General features: G+C 43.6%; 1 protein-coding gene across 1 annotated transcript; it reads left to right on the plus strand.

Moving 5' to 3' along the window:
* Positions 1 to 1730: 1730 nt before the first annotated feature.
* Positions 1731 to 12494, plus strand: LOC121995412 (putative lipoxygenase 5). The gene is made up of 10 exons (XM_042549158.1): positions 1731 to 1863; positions 8654 to 9148; positions 9228 to 9508; positions 9582 to 9819; positions 9923 to 10246; positions 10332 to 10417; positions 10491 to 10598; positions 10685 to 10989; positions 11071 to 11337; positions 11430 to 12494. The coding sequence occupies exons 1-10, from the start codon at positions 1731 to 1733 to the stop codon at positions 12184 to 12186; spliced, it is 2994 nt and encodes a 997-aa protein (XP_042405092.1). The 3' UTR covers positions 12187 to 12494.
* Positions 12495 to 24474: the final 11980 nt, after the last annotated feature.

Raw genomic sequence — 24474 nt, forward strand, 5'->3', positions numbered from 1 at the left:
TTCAGTTATGACACTTACCTCCAGCCGGGGCGTCTTCCGAGCGGACTTTGCTTCTGTCTTGACCATCTCGACATAGCAACGTCAAGCGGCCAACTGATTGTTGGTGCGGGAAGCATCCGACGATCGAACCTTAGTTTTGATAATGACAAAGGATTCAAGATTAAGTTGGTTTGTGATCTAACATGCTTGATTGAGTGTTTCAGGAAAGTCCTAATTGCGGTTAGGCAGGTGAAAATCCTAAGGGGTGGTAACCTTAGGTCCTAGGGGGCGATAACCTTAGGTGGAGGAAAACCCTAGGAGGTGGTAACCGTAGGTCATAGGGGGTGGTAACCCTATGTGGAAAGTCTTGGTGGGTTGATTGCTTCAGGCAAAACTCCTAGGAGGTGGTAAACCTAGGTGGAAAGTCCTGGTGTCGTGAACCAGGTGAAAGACTGGACCAGCCGGGAAGCGGAAGTCCAGCAGAAAGTCCGGGAACATCAAGCGCCAAGCAAAAGTCCAGTCGATCTGGAGAATCGCACTGGCATCAGGTAATCTCTCCTGAGGGAAGTAGGTGAGGACGCGTTCCCCACTAAGGGAACAGTAGGCGTCGGGTCGACCTAGGATTTCCGGTTGGAAATCCGAAGTCAGACCCGGACAGTCCGGAGACTGTCATTATTCTGTTATCATATTTACTATTGTATTGTGCTAACTTTGGTTTGCAGGGTATGTGTTTGGGACTAACACTTTTGCAGGACCAAAGGAGCACAAGTTAACCTCGGATGAACAGTGTCCGAGGCGCCTCCATGGGGCTTGGAGGCGCCTTGGGTGCAAAGCTGGAGCTGACTGTGAAGCACTCTGGAGGCGCCTTGAAGGAGTCATAAGGCGCCTTGAACCAGTTGCTTAAGGCGCCTTGGATGAGGCATAAGGCGCCTTGAAGAGATAAAATTCGACCAGTTCAAGCTTGATCCACGCGGACGACTCGGCAGCATAGAGGTGCCTTGAACACCCTTTATAAGGGGGTTTCGACCAGTAGTTCAGATAAACAATTCTAAGCCTTCTCTCATTCACGTGCTGCTCCAAAAGACGCTTCGAAGTGCTGCTACTCGTGCCCGACGACCCAGAGCTCCGAGATTTCATTTTCCGTCGTTGGTATAGATTTATTTATTGCACTTATTGTAATACTTAGTTTGTAATAATCGTGCTTATAGTTGTTGTCCACCGAAAGCGATCAATGATCGCAGGCCTTCGAGTAGGAGTCGATCTAGGCTCCGAACGAAGTAAATCCACTGTGTTCATCTGCTTGTTCTTTTATTCCACTGCTTTAATTACTCGACGAACGTTTTACGATTCCGATAATCGAACGAAATAGCCGCGAGCGCTATTCACCCCCCCTCTAGCGCTTCTCAATCCAACACCGATCCCTTGTTCTCCGATCCGATCGTCCACCGGGAACTTGATTTTTTGGCAGAAGGTTGAGATGACCGCTCGAAATTCATTGAGGGTCGGTCGGCCCAGGATGACATTGTAGGCGGAGGGGCGTTTACCACAATGAAGTTCATGGTCCTCGCCCTTCTGAGCGGCTCCTCCCTAAGCGATATGGCAAACTTGATTTGGCCGATCGGTTTGACCTCATTGCCGGTGAACCCATACAATGGGGTTGTCATCGGCAGCAACTCTCCGCAATCGATTTGAAGTTGATCGAACGCTTTTTTGAAGATGATGTTGACCAAGCTGCCAGTATCAACGAATACATGATGAATGGTATAGTTGGTGATTATCGCATGGATGATGAGGGTGTCGTCATGCGACACTTCAACTCCTTCGAGATCACGGGGACTGAAGCTGATCTCGGGTCTGCTGGCTTGCTCCCGGCTGCAACCCACCGTATGGATTTCTAACCGCCGAGCGTGCGACTTCCTATCTCGGTTGGAATCCCCGTCGGTCGGTTCGCCAGCTATGATGTTGATCTCCCCTCGAGCAGCATTGCTCTTGTTCTCCTCCTCCCGAGCGGACGACTTGTTTCGCTCACGCCCGGCTCTCGCCGACTTTGCACTCCTCCGATGAGGCTGTCTTGGGGATCACCTTACTTCCTCTCGTCGATCGGAACGATGATACTTGTGTCATCAGTCAGGAGAAGGGGAATCAGCGACGATAACTCCTAGGCACCGGTTGAGCGACCGGGTTGAATCCGCGACAGTCGTGGGTGTTGTAAGTTGCAGATTGATGGAACGAGCAGAACAAAGGGGTCCATACCTTCCCCTTTGGTTTCAGACGTTCGGCGGCAACATGCTAGACGACGTGTGACCTTGCTTCCTGGTGTGGGCGTACTCTTTCGGCTCGGGGCCCTCTCGGAGGTTGATGGCTGATTGGTGGCCTTCGTTCGGTCCCCGAAGGCGACTCAGATGGCACCTCCTTCCTTCTTGCTGCCTGAGCTTCCTCTACATTGATATACTCGTTGACCTTTTCAGCATGTGATCCTAGTCGCGGGGCGACTTCCAGACGAGCGATCGGAAGAAGTTCCCATCCACGAGCCCTTGCATGAACGCATTTATCATGGTCTCGGACGAGACCGAGGGGATATCCATCACCACTTGGTTGAAGCGCTGGATGTAGGCTCGGAGAGTCTCCCTCTGGCCCTGCTTTATGGAGAACAGGCTAACGCTGGTTTTTTGATAGCGTCTGCTGCTCACGAAGTGGTAAAGGAATGCCGTTCGGAAGTCTTTAAAGCTTCTAATCGACCCGTCCGACAACCTCCGAAACCACCGTTGCGCCGAGCCGGAGAGAGTGGTGAGAAAAACTCGACACTTGACTCTATCTGTGTATTGATGAAGGGTAGCGATGTTATCTAACTTACCGAGATGGTCGTTCGGGTCAGTTGACCCGTTATATTCTCCGATCGCCAAGGGAGCGTAGTGCCTCGACAGCGGATCCTACAAAATGGCCTCGGAGAATTGTCGATTGATCCGCTCGGGCGAAAAATCAGCTCGGGGCGCTTTGCCCTTTCTTACATCCCGAACGGGAGCCTCGTCTGAAGAAGAACCCCTGTCCTGGTTGGCTTGAGCAATCTATGAGGGCGTCTGAAATAATGCCCGGTGAAACGGAATGGGCGCTGGTGGAACCTCTCCTGGAGTGCCGGTCGACATCTTGTTCTGTCCCCATATGGAGAGTTGCTCCGGCCAGTCTTCATGCGTCGCCCGACCTCCCGAGGCCGACGTCGCTTGTTGCGCCAACCGATCGGCTAGTGTCTTCTGCCGCTGCTGCTCGGCTATCTTTGTCGCTCGTACTTGAATGAACGCATCGAGTTCCTCTGGAGTGAGCGTCACGGTGTTGAGACGTCCAACTTCTTTCATCCCCTCTGCTCGGATTCAGGTGCGTTCCCACAGACGACATCAAATTTGATCCTGTCCGAGAGTGAGTCGACGGACGCTGGGAATGTGACGCTCACATTGGCTGGATGTCGACCAAAGATGACGTGGATCTCCCACAAGCTGAGATTGCAACCACAAGTCATTAGTGCCGAGTCAGGGAGGGGTTCCCCGACGATGTCCCTTCGACGCTCAAGTCAGTCACCGACGGCAAGCGAATGAAGAATGAAGTAGAGAGAAAGAAGCAGCATGACTGTAACTACAGTAGTGAACCACATACCTCCGTCGAAACTTTGGGGCTCTTATATAGGGCTACCGGGAGGTGCGTGCACACTTCCCGAGGCGTGCACGCTTCTCAAAGCATACTTGGAAAAGACGTGTCAGAAAAGCATGCCTGACGCCATACCCGAACAACCCCAGCATATCCCTGACGTGACAGTGGAAGCTTCTACCATATGATTCTCTGCACGATCATGCCGTCGACCATGTAGCCTGCCGGTGACATTGGTCCTTAGGAAGATATCACCAATTGCTCCTCTTGTCTATTACTAGGCCGAGCGGGAGAGCCGCTTGGCCAGCTTGTCGTCTGGGTGATACAATGGCCAGGCCGAGTATCCGCTCAACTAATGACCTGTTACTCGGTTCCGCCCTACCAAGCGACAGAGCCCTATCTGTCGGGTCGTGGCTGCACCCACTGCTTAGCCGAGCAGGGTGGCCGCTCGGCCTTCGCCCCTCCTTGCTTCGAGTTTTATGAGTGTCGGAAGCTCAGTGTTCGATCGAGCTGTCGAAGTGTCGGACCGGCTACTCCTCTTGCCGATCGGGAAGGTAGTTCGTCCGCTCGGACGCCTACCTAGAACGTTGACCACTTCGACTTCCTATCGGGTGGGCCCCACCTTACCACCGGATCAGAATCGGAATTATCTCACTAATATGGTGTGGGGACACACCATGTGATTAAAAACTGAATAAAACTGCTTACAACATGAGATCTTTTTGATTAAGATATGATTTCACGCGGAGGATACATGGACATATGAACTTTGATAATGGATGATTATTTTCCTGTCCTTTTCCTCACTTTTCTTCTTTTTCTAGTACTAAAAAACTTTTCTTACTCTTGTCTATAGTTTGCACTAATTCTAATCGAGATGATTAGATAATGATGTTTAATTTCTTCTCCTCGGAAACTTGTCGGCTAATTCTTCCTATAAAGTCATTATCACGTAAGTGGAAGGTAGAAAAGGGCAATAGATTTAGCTTGAAAATTAGCAACCTTTTGAGATCAAAAGAAAGTTAGGCTTAACTACCTAATTTAGATAGGATAACAATCTATACACGATAGGATAAAGAAAAAATATATATATATATATATTACTTCGGACTAAAAGTCGACTTGAAGTATAGAAGTCGAATCGTATCACACAACAAGTCGATCAACGTTTTCCTCTTGCTTGTTCGAACAAAACATAAATTCTTACCTTTACTATACAAACAAGATTATTTTATTTACTTGAAATCAATTATGATAAACATCCAACAATTCTAGAACCCACTCTCAAACCGAAACATTTCGATCTAACGGGCAAGGTGCATTTCTTTTCGAAAGAAACCCTAAACCCTAAACTTCTTCCTTCCTAATTATCTAATTAAGTCAAAGTTCAAAAAAGCTAAGTCAAAGTTCAAAAACATTTTCCAAGTTTTGCCTCCACTCCAAGAATGAATTTCACTTTATCAAAAAGCTCATTAGAAGACTAGTTCATTAGTTTTATTATTATTAATTATTATTTAAAAAAGCAAAGGAGAGGCAGGTGGAAATTCTATAACCATTCAACATCCTGTCCCTCCCATGCATTGCATTCATTGCATGAAGCTTTTGGTCAACGTGTGATCCAGGTGAGAACACCTTGCAACTATCAAAGTCAATCTTCTTGCTCTAGTTCTACCCATGCAAGCAACGTTGACTCCTTATTTTCTCGATGCATGTCAATTTGTCAACCGACCAAGGTAGGTGATGGCCTCTTGTTTGATCATGGAATCAGTATTCAGTACCTTGTTCCACAAATTCACACAAATATTTACTTTTTGACTTTTTTTTACAAAGAAGTCCACATTTCTAAATTTGAATATATAATCAAATTAAATGTATTATTTCAGTCCGAGATTAAAGGATGAGATGACTCGACTCAATAAAATAACTACAACCGAGTAATTTTGATTATCTTGGTTGGCTACGAGTCAGGTCGGTCTTAATCAAGTAAATCTTTTATTAGGACTGACTCTTCAACTAAGTCAGACTTTTATCAAGTCAGTTTCTCAAGAGGTTAGCCTTTGTTACGGTGATTTCTTAATAGGTTGGTCTTTATTTGGATGACTTCTTATGAGGTCAATCTTTGTTGGGAAGATTTCTCAAGAGGTCGGCCTTTGTTAGGATGATTTCTCAAGAGGTCGACCTCTATTGGGAAGACTCCTTAAGAGGTCAATTTTTATCTGAACAACTTCTCAATAGATCAATTTTTGATGGAAATATTTCTCAGGAGGTTAGTCTTTGTTAGGATGACTTCTCAAGAGATTAACCTTCTCAAGAGGTAGGCTTAGCTTCCAACTACGGAGCATCATAGGAATATTCGAACAGAGGCTTGGAAAGACAGAAGGAAGGTGTTAGAGGGGTAGTCGAGCCAAGGTTTGGGAAGGTCTCTCCGACTCTCAAGTCAGACCTTGAAAAACAAGATGGAGAAAATAAATGGTAAAGAGTAGACAATAATGGAACTTGCTTGCCTTGATGATGCAACATATTTCCTTTAAATAAAGAGTGAAAGGAAAACCTTGGTTCCTTATATATATATTCTCATTAATTTTTGGAATATTCATTAAGATCTCCATCAGATTTGAAGTCGAAGTCTATCTACCAACTTAGGTGTAGATTTGTATATTTTTCCTGAGTTGACATACACAAGGTCAACCAATCTAGTCAATGTATATGTCACAGTGAAAGAAACAATCAACCAAAATAGAAATAAACATTAAGACTTTGTCATGCATCTGGCTGGGCTCTCTGGAGCTAAGTCTTGATTCAATAACAAGGAAACTTGGTGTGTAGGTTACATATATACATAACATTTGTTAGATTTATGCTTGACTTTTACCTTTGACTTTCTTGACCAGGATAAGGTCAAACCTAGAGGAAATTAAATTTAGAGGCAACACGAGTCTTTGTTTTAATCTTTGTTTGTAGAGCGTATATTTCAAACATGGATAATTCAGGAGTAGTATTTGAATCTGAACTAAACTTGTTTAATAAGCTAGTCAAAGTCTCTGATAGGCATCAGACTGTTTAACTATTAAATAGTTTAAGTACATAAACTCATGTAAATTAATGTATATAAATGGATCGTAGGTCAAGTTAGATTAGTGTATGAGTCTTGTTATTTCCCCCCATTAATTACAACCATGAAAATCATCATAAAACAACTTATATGTGCTTAAAAACCGATCAATGAAAATATATCCATTGGCAAATCAAGTTATTAGTCGTAGTTCCTAACGATGCTTTATGGCTATTACAAGTAACTATTTCAACCACTTCTTTAGTGTTGTGTCTATAACTTTCTCCTTCTCGATTTTTTCATTTGAAAAATCTCCATTTTTAACCTTAACTTCTTCCTCCTTCAACTGCCATCCACCTTTTGTCGCTTTCTATTAATCCACCTTTGCCATTTGAGAGCCACCCCTTTATCTCCTTTCATCGAGCTTTCTTCTTTATTTAACATAATGCTTTCTTCTTTGTTTAACGACAATGTCAAGCACAACCCGTGTTGGGTCAAGTCATGTGTTAGACAACTTGATCGGTGAACTCATCCACATAACTAAATATTATGGGAGCTCGAGTATCATAATATTTATCATCTTTTTTTTCAAAATAAGAGAACATTTTCCTCTTGAAAGTGTGTTAAATCCATATTTTGAAAATGAATCTCTACCTAATTCTTAGAAAGAAGGTTGCTACATTAAAATTATTTGATTTTTCCCTTTCAATTATTGACTAATTGTTGAATAATATACATTCTAAAGTTGAAGGCCATCACTCTCAAAATTCTATTAAGCCTTCGTGACATTCTTGTCTCCTCGATAGGTCCCTAATCCAATACAAATTAATATATGCATGTAGAGAAATACAATTCAAGATTAATTTCACCCGCACGGGGTTTGAACAAACCGCTCTTGAATTCGTTCTAGCTCGTATGGCATTGACTAAGTCAATCATTCGCAAACTAAAGTTGGTAGGGTTAGTAAAGACACATTTAGTTGGCTTACCCTCCTCTATTTAATTTAAGCATTGAAGATGCATATCTCGCAATGATTTTGGAAAAAAATCTCTTATTTCGTTTAAGTCTATAGTAGTACCGTTGAAAGAATTGTAACATTATCGTTCCGGTCCTAAATCAAAAATAATTTGTGTGTTAATTTTGTGCTCCACGTTGCTCATTGTGTTCCATATTTTGCTTGGAAAAGAGAAAAAAAAAATTGACAAAAGAGAGAAAAAAGATTAAAGGACGATGGTTGTTAGATTTTAGTTTGATTTATATATATTTTTAAATGGTAAAAAAAAGTCTTTTTTGTTTGCTTTTGGATTTGATACGAAGATTTTCAGATAAAAAAATAGATTATATCTCCATTAATTATAATAAAAAATCTCCTTGATTTTTTTGATGTACTAAATTATTGTAGAATATCCATTTTATAAATAGACGACAGCTCAAATCATCATCATATCTGGCGATTAAAATATAATATTACGATGGTTTCATTCTAATATTCATCAAATTACCTTTGCAAATTTGAGTAATTGAAGGGTTTGATTTGTAATTATGCTTTTATTTTAATGATATTTTGACACTCAACAAGCGATGGCTTCTTACCGTCAACGCGGATCTCCGTCCAAATTGACGAATAGGAATCAATGCGATGGTCCACGTCAGCCAAACTTTCTCCCCTAGATGCCCTTTCTACATACAGGTGACCGACTTTGAAACATTTAAAAAAAAAACCCATTCTTTTTATCTTTTTGCCGTAAGCCTTAAACCCTAAACCGTATACGAGCTCGGTTCATGTGGGTTCAATTGTCAATGGAGTTGATTTAACAATGAAAACATTGTTTGATGAATTATTGTAAAACAAAGGGATTCAGGGGTTGAATTGACAATTTGCGGAAAAGCGTGGAGAAAGATTTCAGTCTGCGCGCGCAAAAGGCGTGTGAACGGCGTGAATTTTCTCTTTCGTGCGTAATTTACTATCTTGCCCCTTTCGTTTAGCTATAAATTCATCGACCGTTCGCGTAAAGGAATCAAATCCTCTGTTCTTTCAAATTCCGTGTGCAATTATTCTTTTCCTCTTCCAAAGTTGGGATTTTGCAGATCATAGAGCTTTTAAAATTGCGTTTTCCATGGAGATTCTAGGGTCTTCGTTGTCCCAGAGGACTCTTCTTCCTTCTACGAGCTCGCTCCTGTTCCGAGCCGCCGCCGGCGAGCAGAGTAGCCTCCGCTTCCTCCCTGTTTGGGAGCGGAGGATTTGCCTGGCGAGGAGAGCGGTGAGGCCTCCGGTGGTTGCCACGATGGTGTTGCAAGAGAGGGCGGTGAGTGCAGAGGCGGAGGAGAAGCCGGTGAGATTTAAGGTCCGCGCGGCGGTGACTGTGCGGAGGAAGAAGAAGGAGGATTTAAAGGAGGCGGCCGTGAACCAGTTTGATGCTTTCTTCGACAAGATGGGTAAAAATGTCGTCTTGGAGCTCATCAGCACGAAGCTTGATCGAAGTGAGTTCTTTTTGCGATTAATTTGGTCTCATTTTTGCTCGAATTAATCCTTAAAAAAATTTAATTTCTCCGACGCTAGAAACCGGGAAGCCGAAGGCTAGCAACCGGGCGGAGCTACGGGGCTGGTTCGAGAAGAAGGCGGCGAAGGCGGAGCGGGCGGTCTACACGGCGGATTTCTCCGTGGACTCCGACTTCGGCGTGCCCGGCGCGATCACGGTGCTCAACCGGCACCACGGCGAGTTCTTCGTGGAAAGCGTCGTGGTCGAGGGCTTCGCCTGCGGCCCTGTCCACTTCCCCTGCAACTCCTGGGTGCAACCCACCCGGATTCACCCCACCAAGCGAGTCTTCTTCAGCAACAAGGTCTCGAATCCCCGCCAAACCTGTATAAACTTCGCAACCTTTTCACAAACTAACATCTTAATCGACTCCGCAGCCATATCTGCCGTCGGAGACGCCTCTCGGGTTGCGGGAGCTGCGGCAGCAAGAGCTCAAGGAGCTGCGCGGTGACGGGAAAGGGGAGAGGAAGCCGAGCGACCGAGTCTTCGACTACGGCACCTACAACGACTTGGGCAACCCCGACAGGGGAATCGAGTTCGCGAGGCCCACGCTGGGAGGCGAGAAGAAGCCGTACCCGAGAAGATTGAGAACAGGACGATCTCCTACAATCTCAGGTCATTAATGTCGAAATTGACAAGTACCAAGAGTTGTTAGTTGTTGAATTCCGAGTCGGATCAATAGCAACTGCATTGATTGACAAAAGCCGAGCTTTTGCAGATCCGGAAGCAGAGAGCAGGGTGGAGGACCCGATGCCGATCTACGTGCCCCGCGACGAACGGTTCGAGGAGGGGAAGGAGGAGATGCTGGCGGCGGGAGCGCGGAAGGCGGTGCTGCACAACCTGGTTCCGCTTCTCCTCGCCGGATTCTGCCCGGACATCAACGAGTTCAAGTCGTTCCATGAAGTGGACAACCTCTTCAAGGAAGGGCTTCGACTGAAGCAGAGCCTGCAGGACCAGCTGCTCCACAAGCTCCCTCTGGTGAGCAAGATCGAGGAGTCTAGCGACGGTCTCCTCCGATACGACACCCCCAACATCATCACCAGTAAGCCTGGATTTGACAAATTCTTCACCATTACTCGACCTCCGATTTAATCTCTCTTTCCCTCTCTTTGACTCGCCTCCATCAGAGGACAAGTTCGCGTGGCTGCGGGACGATGAGTTCGCTCGTCAAACACTTGCAGGGATCAACCCAGTCAACATTCAAAGGCTTCAGGTAATCTAATCACCTATTAAATCCACAAAAAAAACGGCTCTCCCTGAAGTTTAATCGTTCTTAATACCCGCAGGCGTTTCCACCGGCGAGTAAACTAGATCCCGCCGTGTATGGCCCCCCGGAGTCCGCCATTAATGAAGAACACATCGTCAGCCATCTCGACGGCATGTCCGTTCAGCAGGTAAACATTGGAATTCCTTCCGGGGATGTTGGAGAAGAAACGTCGATTTAAGATCGTTTCCAATTATGGCAATTTGCGATTGACAGGCATTGGAGGAGAAGAAGCTCTTTATGTTGGATTTTCACGACACGTACCTTCCTTTCGTCGATCGGATCAATGCGCAAGACGGGCGCAAAGCTTACGGCACTCGCACCCTCTTCTTCCTCACCAAGCTTGGAACGCTCAAGCCCATCGCCATCGAGCTCAGCCTGCCGCCGACCCGGCCTGGCGATCCGCGGGCCAACCGTGTCCTGACGCCGCCCACTGACGCAACTGGCAACTGGCTCTGGCAGCTGGCTAAGGCCCACGTCTGCTCCAACGACGCCGGCGTCCACCAACTCGTAAACCATTGGTAAGTATACGATCTAATTAATGAACAAAAACGTGAAAAATGATTAGTATTGGGATTAAATTGTTGGGATTGGAGATGCAGGTTGAAGACGCACGCGTGCATGGAACCATTCATCGTGGCGGCGCACCGACAACTGAGCGCGATGCACCCGGTGTTCAAGCTGTTGAAGCCGCACATGAGGTACACGTTGCACGTCAACGCCCTCGCTCGCCAAATCCTCATCAGCGGCGGCGGCGTCATCGAATCGGGTTTCAGCCCCGGCCATGTTTGCATGGAGATCAGCACCGCCGCCTACCGCGACCACTGGCGCATCGACCAGGAAGGCCTCCCCGCCGATCTCCTTCGAAGGTGAGGATTAATTGAATCCAAAATTCGAATGGGAGCATTAGAGCATAGATTTACCTGTGAAGAGTATTTTATTTTATTTTATTTTGAAACAGAGGCATGGCGGTGGAGGACGAGACGCGACCGTACGGACTGAGATTGGTGATCGAGGACTATCCGTACGCCGCCGACGGGCTTCTCCTGTGGTCGGCGATCGAGAAGTGGGTGGATAAGTACGTGGCGGCATACTACCCAGACGCCGATTCGGTCCGGTTCGACTCGGAGCTGCAGAGCTGGTACTCTGAGGCCGTCAACGTCGGGCACGCCGACAAGCGCAACGCGCCCTGGTGGCCGCGGCTGAAGAGCCCCGGAGAGCTGAGCGCCTTCCTCACCACCCTTGTCTGGCTCTGCTCCGCCCAGCACGCCGCCCTCAACTTCGGGCAGTACCCCTTAGGCGGGTATATCCCCAACCGGCCTCCCTTAATGCGCCGCCTCGTGCCCGCCGAGGGGGACCCCGAGTACGAGTACTTCCGGCGCGACCCCGCGCGGTACTTCCTCACGTCGCTCCCGTCCCTGACGCAGGCGACGACCTTCATGACGGTGATCGACACCCTGTCGACGCACTCGGCGGACGAGGAGTACCTCGGGGAGCGCCCCGATCCGTACACGTGGACGGCGGACGGGGAGATGGTGGAGGCGTTCCACGAGTTCGCGGCCGAGGTGAGGGGGGCGGAGGCGGAGATCGCTCGACGTAACGCCGACCCAGCGAGGCGGAATCGGTGCGGCGCCGGCGTGCTGCCGTACGAGTTGCTGGCGCCGAGTTCGGGACCGGGGATCACGTGCCGGGGCGTGCCCAACAGCGTCACCATCTGAATTCACTCTCCATATATATATATATATATATATATATATTCCTATCAGGTTATAAAGTTGTAGAAAAATGGAATTTTCCCTAAAAATAAAAATAACCTGTATAACGTGTAAATAAATAAATATTTATTTATTAAATCAAGATTCACTTTTTGAAGAAGAGGGAACTGAAAAGGGAAAATTGAAACAAGTATACGTGCAGATACGCATGTTGAAACAGCCCTTTTCACAGTGTTAACTCCTACAAAATCATGGCTGACGGGAGAATTTAGTTAGTTGAATCGAGTCGAATCATGTTAGTTGTTAACTAAGAGATGAGAATGATGGTACTCAAACTTGATTCCCTAATTAAGTCACACTGCTTTTTGCAGCTACAGAGGTCATCCATCCTGGTCCAGACTACTCCCACCTTGAAAGAGTAGAAAACTAAGTTTGGGAAATGCAATGCATGAAAAGAGCCACACATAGGCGATTGTTCTTGCAGAGGACCACCATTTTCATGAACTTTCGCTTTCTCCTCGGCGCCACTTCGAATGAGATAAGGATGCCTCTCGTAAGATCTTGCACAAGGAACTGGCCCAGGATCCATGTTTGTTTAGTGGTAGTTATGGTTCATGTGTCTTTGATATTTTACGGAACAAAATTAAGTTTAGTTTTTGATATATCGATAAAATGGCCATTATGATGTCGTTAAACTATTGAGCTAATGATTTGTGATGTTGAGATGGTGGTCGTGAACTAGCTGAGGCTTGCTTTAATTTCCTTGCAAGCGCCATGATCGAATTGGGCCCTTCAGTGAGACAGGGAGTGCTTCAAGGACAGACCCCCTTGCTGCTTTCTTCTTAGAGATCAGATCTTTTGGTTCACATTTTTGTGGATTAAGTGATCGACTACATAGAATTATGGTTCAATCATGATCACTATTCGATCGCAATTGATTACGATTCCTTCTTGGATTGACCATTCCTTCTAGATTATAGTTTAGGTCGGGATGGATAGCCAGAGATCACCCAGAGGCCACCCTTGCTCGGTGTCCAGTAGTCTAGTCACTTGTCCATTACTGGCGACCTCCGAGTGGTCTCCAGTCACTCGTTTCGACCTAAACTATAACTTGAAGGGGACAATCAACCCAGGAAAAGATCGTAATCAATTGCGGTTGGATCGTGACCACGATCCGACCATAATTCTATGTGGTCCATCCCCTAGTGCACAAAAATATGGACCAGAAGATCTGGACCCTTTCTTCTCATGCTTTTCCCATCCGTCATAGTGCTGATTGCGCGCAACTTGTGTTTTTTTTTTTTTTCAAATCCTTACAGATCTAACTATTTCTAGAGGTAGATGGAGCACCCTCCTCCAGTTCCCCTAGGATCCTCTGGATCACAATCTCTGTTCTGCTCCTGGACCAGGGATCATTCATATGTGGGATTTTATGGATCCCACTTGTATAATAGGTGAGGTCCATAAAATTCCACCTATGAGTGATATGGTCCATTCTCTGGACCACATTTTACGGTCCAGAGGATCTGTGCCCTCTCTAGTTTGCCCATCGGATACATCCGGAAGTGCGCGGTACTACATCTATGGCTGACCTCCACAGGCCTTTCTGTCATTGTAGGACTGCTCAAACTGCTCGGATTCCGAGCTAGATAGTTCAAGCCGTGGATCCCTTGACACAACCTTTCTCCTCCAAAGTAGGTGCTCATGCATATCCCAGCTAAGTATCAACCCATAGTGCTACGTGGATCCCCTTTATAGTAAAATGTGATTATGCTCAATTAAGGCGTCCCTCATAGTCAATCCCAAGTTATGCAAAGAGAGATAAATCATGGTGACAACTTATAACCGACCGCCAAATTAACTAGGGTCAGGAAGGATTTTTCTCCAAGAGCATGTGTTTATCGGAAATTGATTCCTTGTCTCATTGTAGAAACGTCTTACTGTTGCTACATGCCATAACGGTGGCGACTTTGCTAAAGATAAAAAGCATAAAAGAGTTTAAACATTAAATCACTGTTAGAATTTCATAATACAGAGAAGTAAGATGGTCATTTTTTTTAAATTTTCCTTAAGCATATCTACATAAAGATTATGAGGTTTTTTGGTCATATTTTGAAAGTTTGCTGAATAAGGCTTCACCTCATCCAATTTCACAACCGTCAGTTTCAAATAAATTGAATATCATATGTAAATAGACATAATGTTCTTCCTTTATTTTGGAGAAAACTAATGCATCATCAAAAGAATGGACAATATTTTTAGAGGAGTTGTTTCTTTTACTTTTATATATATATAAAAGTAAAGGAACAACTCCTGTAAAAATATTGTCCATTTTTTGTTAAAAGATTTGAGTAGCTACTTTAAGTCTAAATGATATTACTAGCCATTCAAATTATCCTTCTGGACAGGAAAATGCAATCCAGGGTATTGAGTCTGGATGCATTTTAATTTGTCAAAATTCAGATTTCATATCAAATTTGGAATACCATTTAGAATTCTAAATTTTATTAAGTAGCTGATCTTGGTCCAATATCTTATAATCGTCTTCATGACAATTATTATTGAAATGTTTATAATTAAATACTATTCTAGATTGGTCTCTTTTTTTTTTTGCTCCCTTATTAACTGATATGGATTAGGTTGCTCCTCAGACAAGATCATTAACAATAAAAGCAGGACTCCTATGTTTAGAATTAGATCATTGTATGACTTTAAGAGTGAGTAATTGGGAAATATGGTTTGTATACTATTCTCTTTCCCAATTAGTATATTTCAGGTCTTGTGCTTTAATAGTCAAGTCGAGACTAATGATGTTTAATTTGCAATAGATTTTGCGCTGTTCCTGTATTTAGTAGGATTTTCCCTTATAATTTCTAATTTTTCTAACCGAGAGAAACTATATCTAAGTTTTCTTATGTCTTAAGTAGAGCATATAGATAAGTGGGATTTAGACAATTCTGATAGAGTTGTAAATAAATCGAACATTCATGAATAAGCTTGGTATTTAGCTTGATAAGAGCTTATTTATGTTCGTTCAATACACACAAAATTAATTAAATAAGCAAGCTTGAATAACTCGTTAAATTAAACAAATAAGTTTGAACACATATGTATTCAACTCGCTAATGTTTGTGAATAACATTTGTAAATCATGTTCATTAATAAAACTCTTATCAACATGCTAAATAAATAAATAAGACATATAAAATGAATAAACAAGTTATCAAGCTAAATAATCAATCAAACAAGTAAAAATTTCAAATAATCAAACATATTTGAATTTAGAGCTCGATAACATTTAAATGAACTAAGCTTATGCTAAATTTGAGTTGAGAGCTCGATAACATTTAAACGAATCAAACTCAAGCTCATAAAAAATAAACTAAGTTAAGCTTGAATAATCATTTCAAAGGCTTGATTCATTTTAGACTCGGATCGGTTTGACTAGTTACCTTATCAAATAAGCTTGAACACCTCAAAGCTTGGCTCGGCTTGACTGGTTTACAACCCTAAATCCTGATAGTAAGTATCTGTGTCTTGATTATAGAAAGACATGTGACTGAGTCTTCTACTTCTGTATCTAGGCTTTCACAACCAAGTAATATTAGTTTTCCTGATTTTGGGCTTTACTTTTGATTCTGCCTTTATTAGTGCTTTTAATTGGGCATGGAAACCTAGCTATTAGGTTGAAAATTTTAGGAGGAGGGGCATCACCGTGCTTACAAGTGCCGACCTCTGAAGAATAGACAGAAAACATGGGAGAAATAACAGGAGTAAAAAGAAAAACATCATAGTCTTTGGTAAGTAAGAGGGTACAATAAGGCGAAATGAGAAAAATTAAGATTAAGAATTAAAGGGATAACCTTATTGGGCATAGGGCGAACCGAGAACTAGAGAAGTAAAAGATGTAGGATTATAGGCTCGTGGGAGAAGGGGGGTGAATCACGTGTATTTAAAAATGAGTCTTTTTGAACTTTAAAAACAAGTGCACAGCAGAATAAAATGATCAAGTAAGAAGGAAGAGAAATAAACAAGACACACTGATTTACCTGGTTCAAAGCCTTCGGTGACTCCTACTCTAAGACCTTGGCCCTTTGTACCTTTTCAATGGGTAATTCACTATCAAATCATTTCTTTACAAAAGATAGGTTAGTAACAAGATTACCAATCTTAAAATATAAAATACAGGAAGAAAGTGAGAGTAATATAAAGAAACAACTACACATTACCCAAGTCTTTGCTTGTTTGAGCACGTAGCGACGTCATGTCGTTCTTGCATTATTGAGGTTTGAATGCAGTAGAATATCATCATTTCGAAAGCTTAATGGCGCTTGAAGTGTAGAAAAATGTGTTGGGACCTTAACGTTCACTAGAGGGGGGGTGAATAACTCCTCACCTAAATCGTCGTTTCCTATATATTCGTTAGCGTAGTGGAAATACAAATAAATACAAGTATGAAAGCTAAACACTAATAGACAAGAAAGAACACCAAACTGTTAGGACCAAAAGTAGCTAGAGGGGGGGGGGGGGGGAATAGCTCGTCGCGTTCTCTCGGTGCTCGGCGTTGCTTGGCGTTGCTTGTTTCTTCAAGAATATGCAGCGGAAAATACAGAAACAAATGCAACAACGCTAACACGGTTGGTTTACTTGGTATCCACCTCACAAGAGGTGACTAGTCCAAGGATCCACACCACGCACGCACCCTCCACTATGAAAACACTCCTTTTCGGTAACTACCGAGGGCGGAGAAGCCCTACAAGACTCTCAGTACAAGAAGAAAGGAAAGGGAAACAAAATACAAGCGCAAAGCTTACAATGAGTACAAAACCCTAACCCTAGCTTCTCTTCTTGCCTTTGATCCGCCTCTTGACTTGGAAAGCTTCCAAGATCCTTCAAGAACTGGCGACCTGATCTTTGAGAGCGCTGTGGAGGAGTTGGCGAGAGCTCTGGAGTGAATCGGTGAAGTTCTTCTTGCAGCCATCGAACGCCTGCAGCTATAAACGACGCCAACGGTCGGATCCCGATCGATTCGAATGTTCCCAATCGATCGGGGAGGCTTTGGATCGATCCACGGATCGATCCGAGCGCCTTTGAAGCGCTGGATCGATCCACGGATCGATCCAGCTCGCAGAAAACCTAAGCTTAGCCTAATCGATTAAGCCATGCTGAATTGCTTAGGCTAAGCAATTAAGCTAGCTTATGTTTGCTCACGTCAAACAACTCCTAAGCGATCACCTTAATCGATTGGGCTATGGTAATCGATTAGCCCAATCGATTACTAAACCCTAACTTCTAGTGTTCTCTTACCCAATATCCGGTCAACCGTGACATGTTGAGACTTCTTATTGCCTAGCATCTGGTCAACCTTGACCTGTTAGGACTTTTTCACCAAGTGTCCGATCAATCCTTTAATCCACTTAGACTTTTCTCCTTGTGCCAAGTATCTAGTTAATCCTTTGACCCGCTTGGACTTTTCTCCTTGTTCTAAGTATATGGTTAATCCTTTGACATACTTGGACTTCCAATCACCAGGTGTCTGGTCAACCATGACCCACCTGAATTTCCACATGCCTAACTTCACTCATCAGGACTTTCTCACTATCTAGCTTCACCCACTATGACTTTCACCTGGCTTCACTCACCAGAACTTTCCACACTAAATGTCCGGTCATCACTGACACACTTAGACTTTCCTTCACCAACCTTTCCGCTAGATTTCCATGCCTAGCTTCACTCACTAGGACTTTCACCGGCTTCACTCACCGTGATTTCCATCCGCCTAGCTTCACTCACTAGGACTTTCACCGGCTTCACTCACCAGGATTTCCATCCGCCTGGCTTCACTCACCAGGACTTTCATTTTGCCTAACATCCCAGTTAGGACTTTCCAGTCAAGTATCCAGTCAACCTTGACCTACTTGACTCTTCTTCAATCAATATCTTATTGTCAAACATCTAAACCCAAACCAAGACTCAGCTTGGTTACCCAGGTCAACCTTGACCTGAGGGATATTGCACCAACAATCTCCCCCTTTTTGATGTTTGACAATACCACAATAACACTTACAATCCCATATGTAAGTTAGGCTAATCCCATAGCCTCCTTCTTCATGCCACTAGGTAATGAAAGCATAAATTAAGCTCTTCATTCTCCCCCTAAGAGGGCAAACTCCCTCTAGGTAATGAAAGCCTAACTTACTCCCTTTCATGAGTCCTTTCATTCTCCCCCTATGACCTTCCCATAGGTAATGAAGGACTAAGCTTAACCATACATTCTCCCCCTATTGGCACACATCAACCCATCGTTGGACACACATCAACCTATGCTCCAATTCTGGGCACACTTCAACAAATCCATTTGTTGAAGACTCTCCCCCTGAAGAGTTGCTCATCGTTGTTCACAACATCACTCGTTGTGATCAACACGATAATGAAGGTCCCATACCCTTCATTTATCCTTAACCTCTCCCTCAATGTTGACAAATACCCAACCTTGAGCATTTTCAACCACTTGAGTGTCCACTTGAAATAATGAGGATATCCACTCCCCATTTTTCCCATTTCAAGTTTAAATGCTCAACATTGAGCAAGTTCACAACAGAAGGTAAACCACCTTCCAAGGTTCATGAAAAATAATTTTCATGTCTTTAAAAAGTCCCTCCCCCTAAAGACATGGTGGTAACTTCTGTCATTGCACCAACAATGACTTGGAATCCTTAAACCTTTAGGAAACCCAAATTTAGAAGTTTTGAGGTTCAAATATTCAAAATTTGAAACAACCTCAACCGAAACTTCTACTTAGTCTTCGTTAACCAATCCATCCTTGTTTTCAACATGAAAACACCCTTTGTATGTATACAAATGTATTTAAGGGGTTTGGAATGGTTACCTAGACTCAAAGAGGTTCAAAGATGCTGAAATCAGGCCTTCCCAGCCAAAATCAGCAACTTGGATCGATTGGAGTTGGGTTCCAATCGATTGAACCTTTCTGAATCGATCCACGGATCGATTCAGACTCCTTGGATCGATCGGCTGATCGATCCAGCGAGCTTCTGCTCGCAGGAATTGCCGTTTGAATCGATCCATGGATCGATTCATGGAACTCCAATCGATCCATGGATCGATCGGAGCTCTGATAGTTGCTGAAATTCCATTTCAGTCAACTTCAGAAACCCCTAGAAAATTCTACAAAAATCCAAAAATTATGAAATTTCGTGTAGACATTATTTAGGGCATACTTAATCATGGAAAAATAGCTTTCTATGAAAATACATCATATTTTCAAAGATTGACACAAACTTGAAAGCTTGCAAAAACTTTAGTGTTTTTCTTCAAGTTTGTGTCTAACTATTCAATGGTGATTACTATCAAAAGATAGCCTTCACCAAGGTTTTCCAAAAACATTTTAAAACATTTTCAAAACCAATATCCCATCATGTTCCTTGGGCATAATGCACATGACTTGTACATTAGCTTTCCCAATGATGGGAAAACACATAACTATGTGTTTTGATGAACTTAAAACTCAAAAGAATGCACTAAATCAACATCTTGAGTTTTGTTCATCATCCTAACATCTCACTTATCTATAATATGCACTGAAACACATACAAGTCATCTTATAGGTCTTTGTGAGATGTAAGATTTTGGTTTTGCCCTATTCTAGGGATCATGCATATCTATCTAGGCATTTTGAGAGGTAGACATCCACAAAGGATGTTACTTGTTGATTTACTTGTTAAACAAATGTCACTTGTTTATTCCACTTGTTGTAAACAAATGCCACTTGTTTAACTAATGCCATATGTCCTTAATTTTTAAGGAAATAAACATAATGCATGATAATGTTATGACATACATCAAAATAAAATAGCTTTCAAAAGAAAGATTCCTATAACTACATGATGTATGTATGGCATGACATGGTATTTTTGTATTTTTCATGATAAGTCATGAATGCAAAATACAAATAAGATAAAATATGATGTCATGGCATATTATGAGCAAACAATCATGGCAAGGTTTAGCATAAATAAAATATACCTAGATTAACTATCTAAGTATCGTTAATCTTAGCTAATCCTAAAACTTAAACCCTAGATTGCCCAAAGTGCTTCAAGAGAGTGCCAAAACCTAAATGGACATTTCTAATTCTCTTGATTAATTTATGCCAATTGAAATTAAGCTTATTCTCAAATGTTGGCATATTCCATTTTTCCTCAAGAGTAATCACTTTTAAATTTAGGGCCCGGATTGCCTTAAATTGCCTAAGAACATACCAAAAACCCAACTTGATAGTTCTTATTAATTTTCCAATATGTGCCATTTAAAATTAAAAACAATTCTTCCACCATTAGGCACATTTACTCTTTCAAGGAGTAATCAATAATTCCATTTCATTTTCAAAGGTTAACAAAAACCTTGAAAATGCTCCTTGAGTGTCAATTTCCTCAAAGTTGGGTTAACCACCCTTCTAATCGGAGTTGACACTCTCTAACCCATCTATGGGGTAGAGAAGATGCTCCTAGGAACCCAACACCTATTGGTGCTCCTTGGATGCTCTAGGTACTCACTAGGGATAACTTCCCTAGATACCTTCCTAGTGACCTTGTTGGGCCTCTTAGAAGCCTTGGTCACATTTTCTAGGTCAACTCTAGGGATAACCTCCCTTGTGACCTTGTTTGTGACTTTCTTAGACTTCTTAGAAGTCTTAGTCACATTTATTGCAAAAATACTCTTAGGGATGACTTCCCTAGTATTCTTAGCTTGACCACTAGACCTAGGGTTTGTTCCATAACTATATGGAACTCTATGGTAAGAGGGCACATCCTTCTTAGCCTTTGGTTTGTATCCCAAACCTCTATGGCCATTGGATGGCTTTTGTACCCCTAAACCTAGGTTATGCTCATTTTGCCCTAATAAGATATTTTCCATCCTTTTTAGGGTCTTTTCCATTTTATCAAGTCTTGACCTCAAGACTTGATTTTCCATCACTAAGTCCTTAGTTTTTGGTTTTCCATTAAGTTCATGAGCATTTTTGTTTCTAGGCTTGTAGCTACAATCCTTAGAGTTCTTGCCTAGACTTTTACCTACATTCCTAGCCTTAGGTGTAGTAGTTTTGGCATGTAGGGCTACATGCTTTTCCTTAAAGCCCTCATGCTTCCTATTCTTATGGTAAATCGCATTAAAATGATAAAAATTAGAACTATCATGCTTTTTACCATAATGTAAAGGAGTAGGCTCAATAAATGTTACCTTCTTCTTTACCTTGGAGGCTCCCCCTTGACTAATGCCTCCTTGAGCCTTGACCATCTTCTTCCCCTTGAGGCATTGACTCCGGTAATGCCCCTTTTGATTGCAAGAGAAGCATATGATATGCTCCTTGCTCTTCTTTGTTCCGGGAATGGTCTCCTCGAGCTTCGCCTTGCCCTTTTGTGCCACTTGGCCCTTCTTCTTGGCCAATTTAGGGCACTTGCTCTTGTAGTGCCCATGTTCCCTACACTCAAAGCATATAATATGATTTTTATTATTAATTGAAATATTTATACCTTTGCTTGTAGGGGTGACATCTTTTTCTTTGGATCCGGAGGTAGAAGCTTCCTCTTGATCGGACCTTGATTCTCCTCCATTTGGGTTTTCTTGACTTGTGGAGGTAGACGCTTCTTCCTCCTCTTCTTCTCTTGACCCGGATGTAGAAGCTTCTTCTTCTTCTTGATCCGGTGTCACCAAGGATTGCTCCCCCTCAATCCTAGAGGTGGAGGCTTCATCATCTTGAATATGAAACAAGGAGTATGCTCCCTCCTTGTTCCCTTCGTTGCATTTCCTTGAGGATGAAGCTTCTTGGATTTCCTCTTCTTGGGAGGTTGAGCATCTATCAACCTCGGAATCCTCCTTTTGGTCTTGCTCCAAAGAGTCACCCTCTTTGGATTCTTCACGATCTTGTACAGTGGAGGGGATCTCTTCATGAAGCTTGGCCAATTTGCTCCAAAGCTCCTTGGCATCTTTGAATTCTCCAACTCGAGCCAAGATGTGGCTAGGCAATAAGTTGACCAGAAGCTTGGTCACTTTGTCATTTGCCTCGCCCCTTTGAATTTGCTCTGAGCTCCATCTGCTTTTCTTTAGAAGCTTGCCCTTGGAGTTTGTTGGAGCTTTGAAGCCTTCCATTAGAGCAAACCATTGCTCTATCTCCATCATAAGAAAATTTTCGATTCTTGATTTCCAAGAATCGAAACTCGTAGAAGTGTATGGTGGAGCCACCCTTGTATCAAATCCAAGTCCATCTTGGAATTGCATCTTGAAGTTGAGCTTCTTGAATTCTTTGACTTTGATGAATTTGCTCTAACTTCTTCACCCTCTAGCTTTTGTTGTTATGCTTGACCCTTCCGGCGATGATTCCGGTGAAGAGCGGCCTTGCTCTGATACCACTTGTTAGGACCAAAAGTAGCTAGAGGGGGGTGAATAGCTCGTCGCGTTCTCTCGGTGCTCGGCGTTGCTTGGCGTTGCTTGTTTCTTCAAGAATATGCAGCGGAAAATACAGAAACAAATGCAACAACGCTAACACGGTTGGTTTACTTGGTATCCACCTCACAAGAGGTGACTAGTCCAAGGATCCACACCACGCACGCACCCTCCACTATGAAAACACTCCTTTTCGGTAACTACCGAGGGCGGAGAAGCCCTACAAGACTCTCAGTACAAGAAGAAAGGAAAGGGAAACAAAATACAAGCGCAAAGCTTACAATGAGTACAGAAAACCCTAACCCTAGCTTCTCTTCTTGCCTTTGATCCGCCTCTTGACTTGGAAAGCTTCCAAGATCCTTCAAGAACTGGCGACCTGATCTTTGAGAGCGCTGTGGAGGAGTTGGCGAGAGCTCTGGAGTGAATCGGTGAAGTTGTTTTTGCAGCCATCGAACGCCTGCAGCTATAAACGACGCCAACGGTCGGATCCCGATCGATTCGAATGTTCCCAATCGATCGGGGAGGCTTTGGATCGATCCACGGATCGATCCAGAGCGCCTCTGTGCTCTGGAAACGCGCCTGGATCGATCCACGGATCGATCCATTTCCCAATCGATCCACTGATCGATTGGGACATCTGGATCGATCCACGGATCGATCCAGAAGCTCTCTGTTCGCTGGGACAGGTCTGGATCGATCCACTGATCGATCCAGATCCTGGATCGATCCACGGATCGATCCAGCACTTGGTTTTTGTCCAAAACCAAGTCCCAAACATCCCTAACCAACATTCGGTCAACCTTGACTTGTTGGTATGTCATGCCTAGCATCTAGTCACTCCCTTGACCTGCTAGGACTCCCTTACCAAGTGTCCGGTCAATCCCTTTGACCCACTTGGACTTTTCTCTGTGCCAAGTATCCGGTCAATCCCTTTGACCTACTTGGACTTTTCTTTCATGCCAAGTATCCAGTCAATCCTTTGACCTACTTGGACTTCCCAGCACCAGATGTCCGATCATCCTTGATCCATCTGGATTTTCCCTTGCCTGGCTTCACTCACCAGGGCTTTCACCTAGCTTCACTCACTAGGGTTTTCCATCTGCCTAGCTTCACTCACTAGGACTTTCACCTAGCTTCACTCACTAGGGTTTTCACTCTGCCTAGCTTCACTCACTAGGACTTTCACCTGGCTTCACTCACCAGGATTTCCATCTGCCTAGCTTCACTCACTAGGACTTTCACCTGGCTTCACTCACCAGGATTTCCATCTGCCTAGCTTCACTCACTAGGACTTCCTTCTGCCTGGCTTCACTCACCAGGACTTTTCTTCTGCCTGGCTTCACTCACCAGGACTTTCATTTTGCCTAACATCCCAGTTAGGACTTCCCAGTCAAGTATCCAGTCAACCTTGACCTACTTGACTCTTCTTCAATCAATATCTTATTGTCAAACATCTAAACCTAAACCAAGACTCAGCTTGGTTACCCAGGTCAACCTTGACCTGAGGGATATTGCACCAACACAAACCTCACATGTTCATGTAACATGGTTCGGAGATAACTTACTTCTACTCTATGGCGTGTCCGTAAGGTGGACAATTCTTGTGATCCTTCGGTGGATCAATCCCGGAAAATCTTCGGCTAGCACGATCTCCTTGTGGGTGGAGAAACCTCACCACAATCTTTCTCAAGAACACTTGAGCACACCTTGGATTGCTAGAGCACTTGGGAGATTTCTAATAGACTTTAACCAAGTCTATTTCGTCTTCATGGCCAGCCACCGCGAGCTCTATTAAATAGAGCTCGGGAGGAAAATACTAAGCTATTTTTTTTG

Source organism: Zingiber officinale, chromosome 6A (genome assembly GCF_018446385.1).
Source record: "Zingiber officinale cultivar Zhangliang chromosome 6A, Zo_v1.1, whole genome shotgun sequence".
Lineage (NCBI taxonomy): Eukaryota > Viridiplantae > Streptophyta > Magnoliopsida > Zingiberales > Zingiberaceae > Zingiber > Zingiber officinale.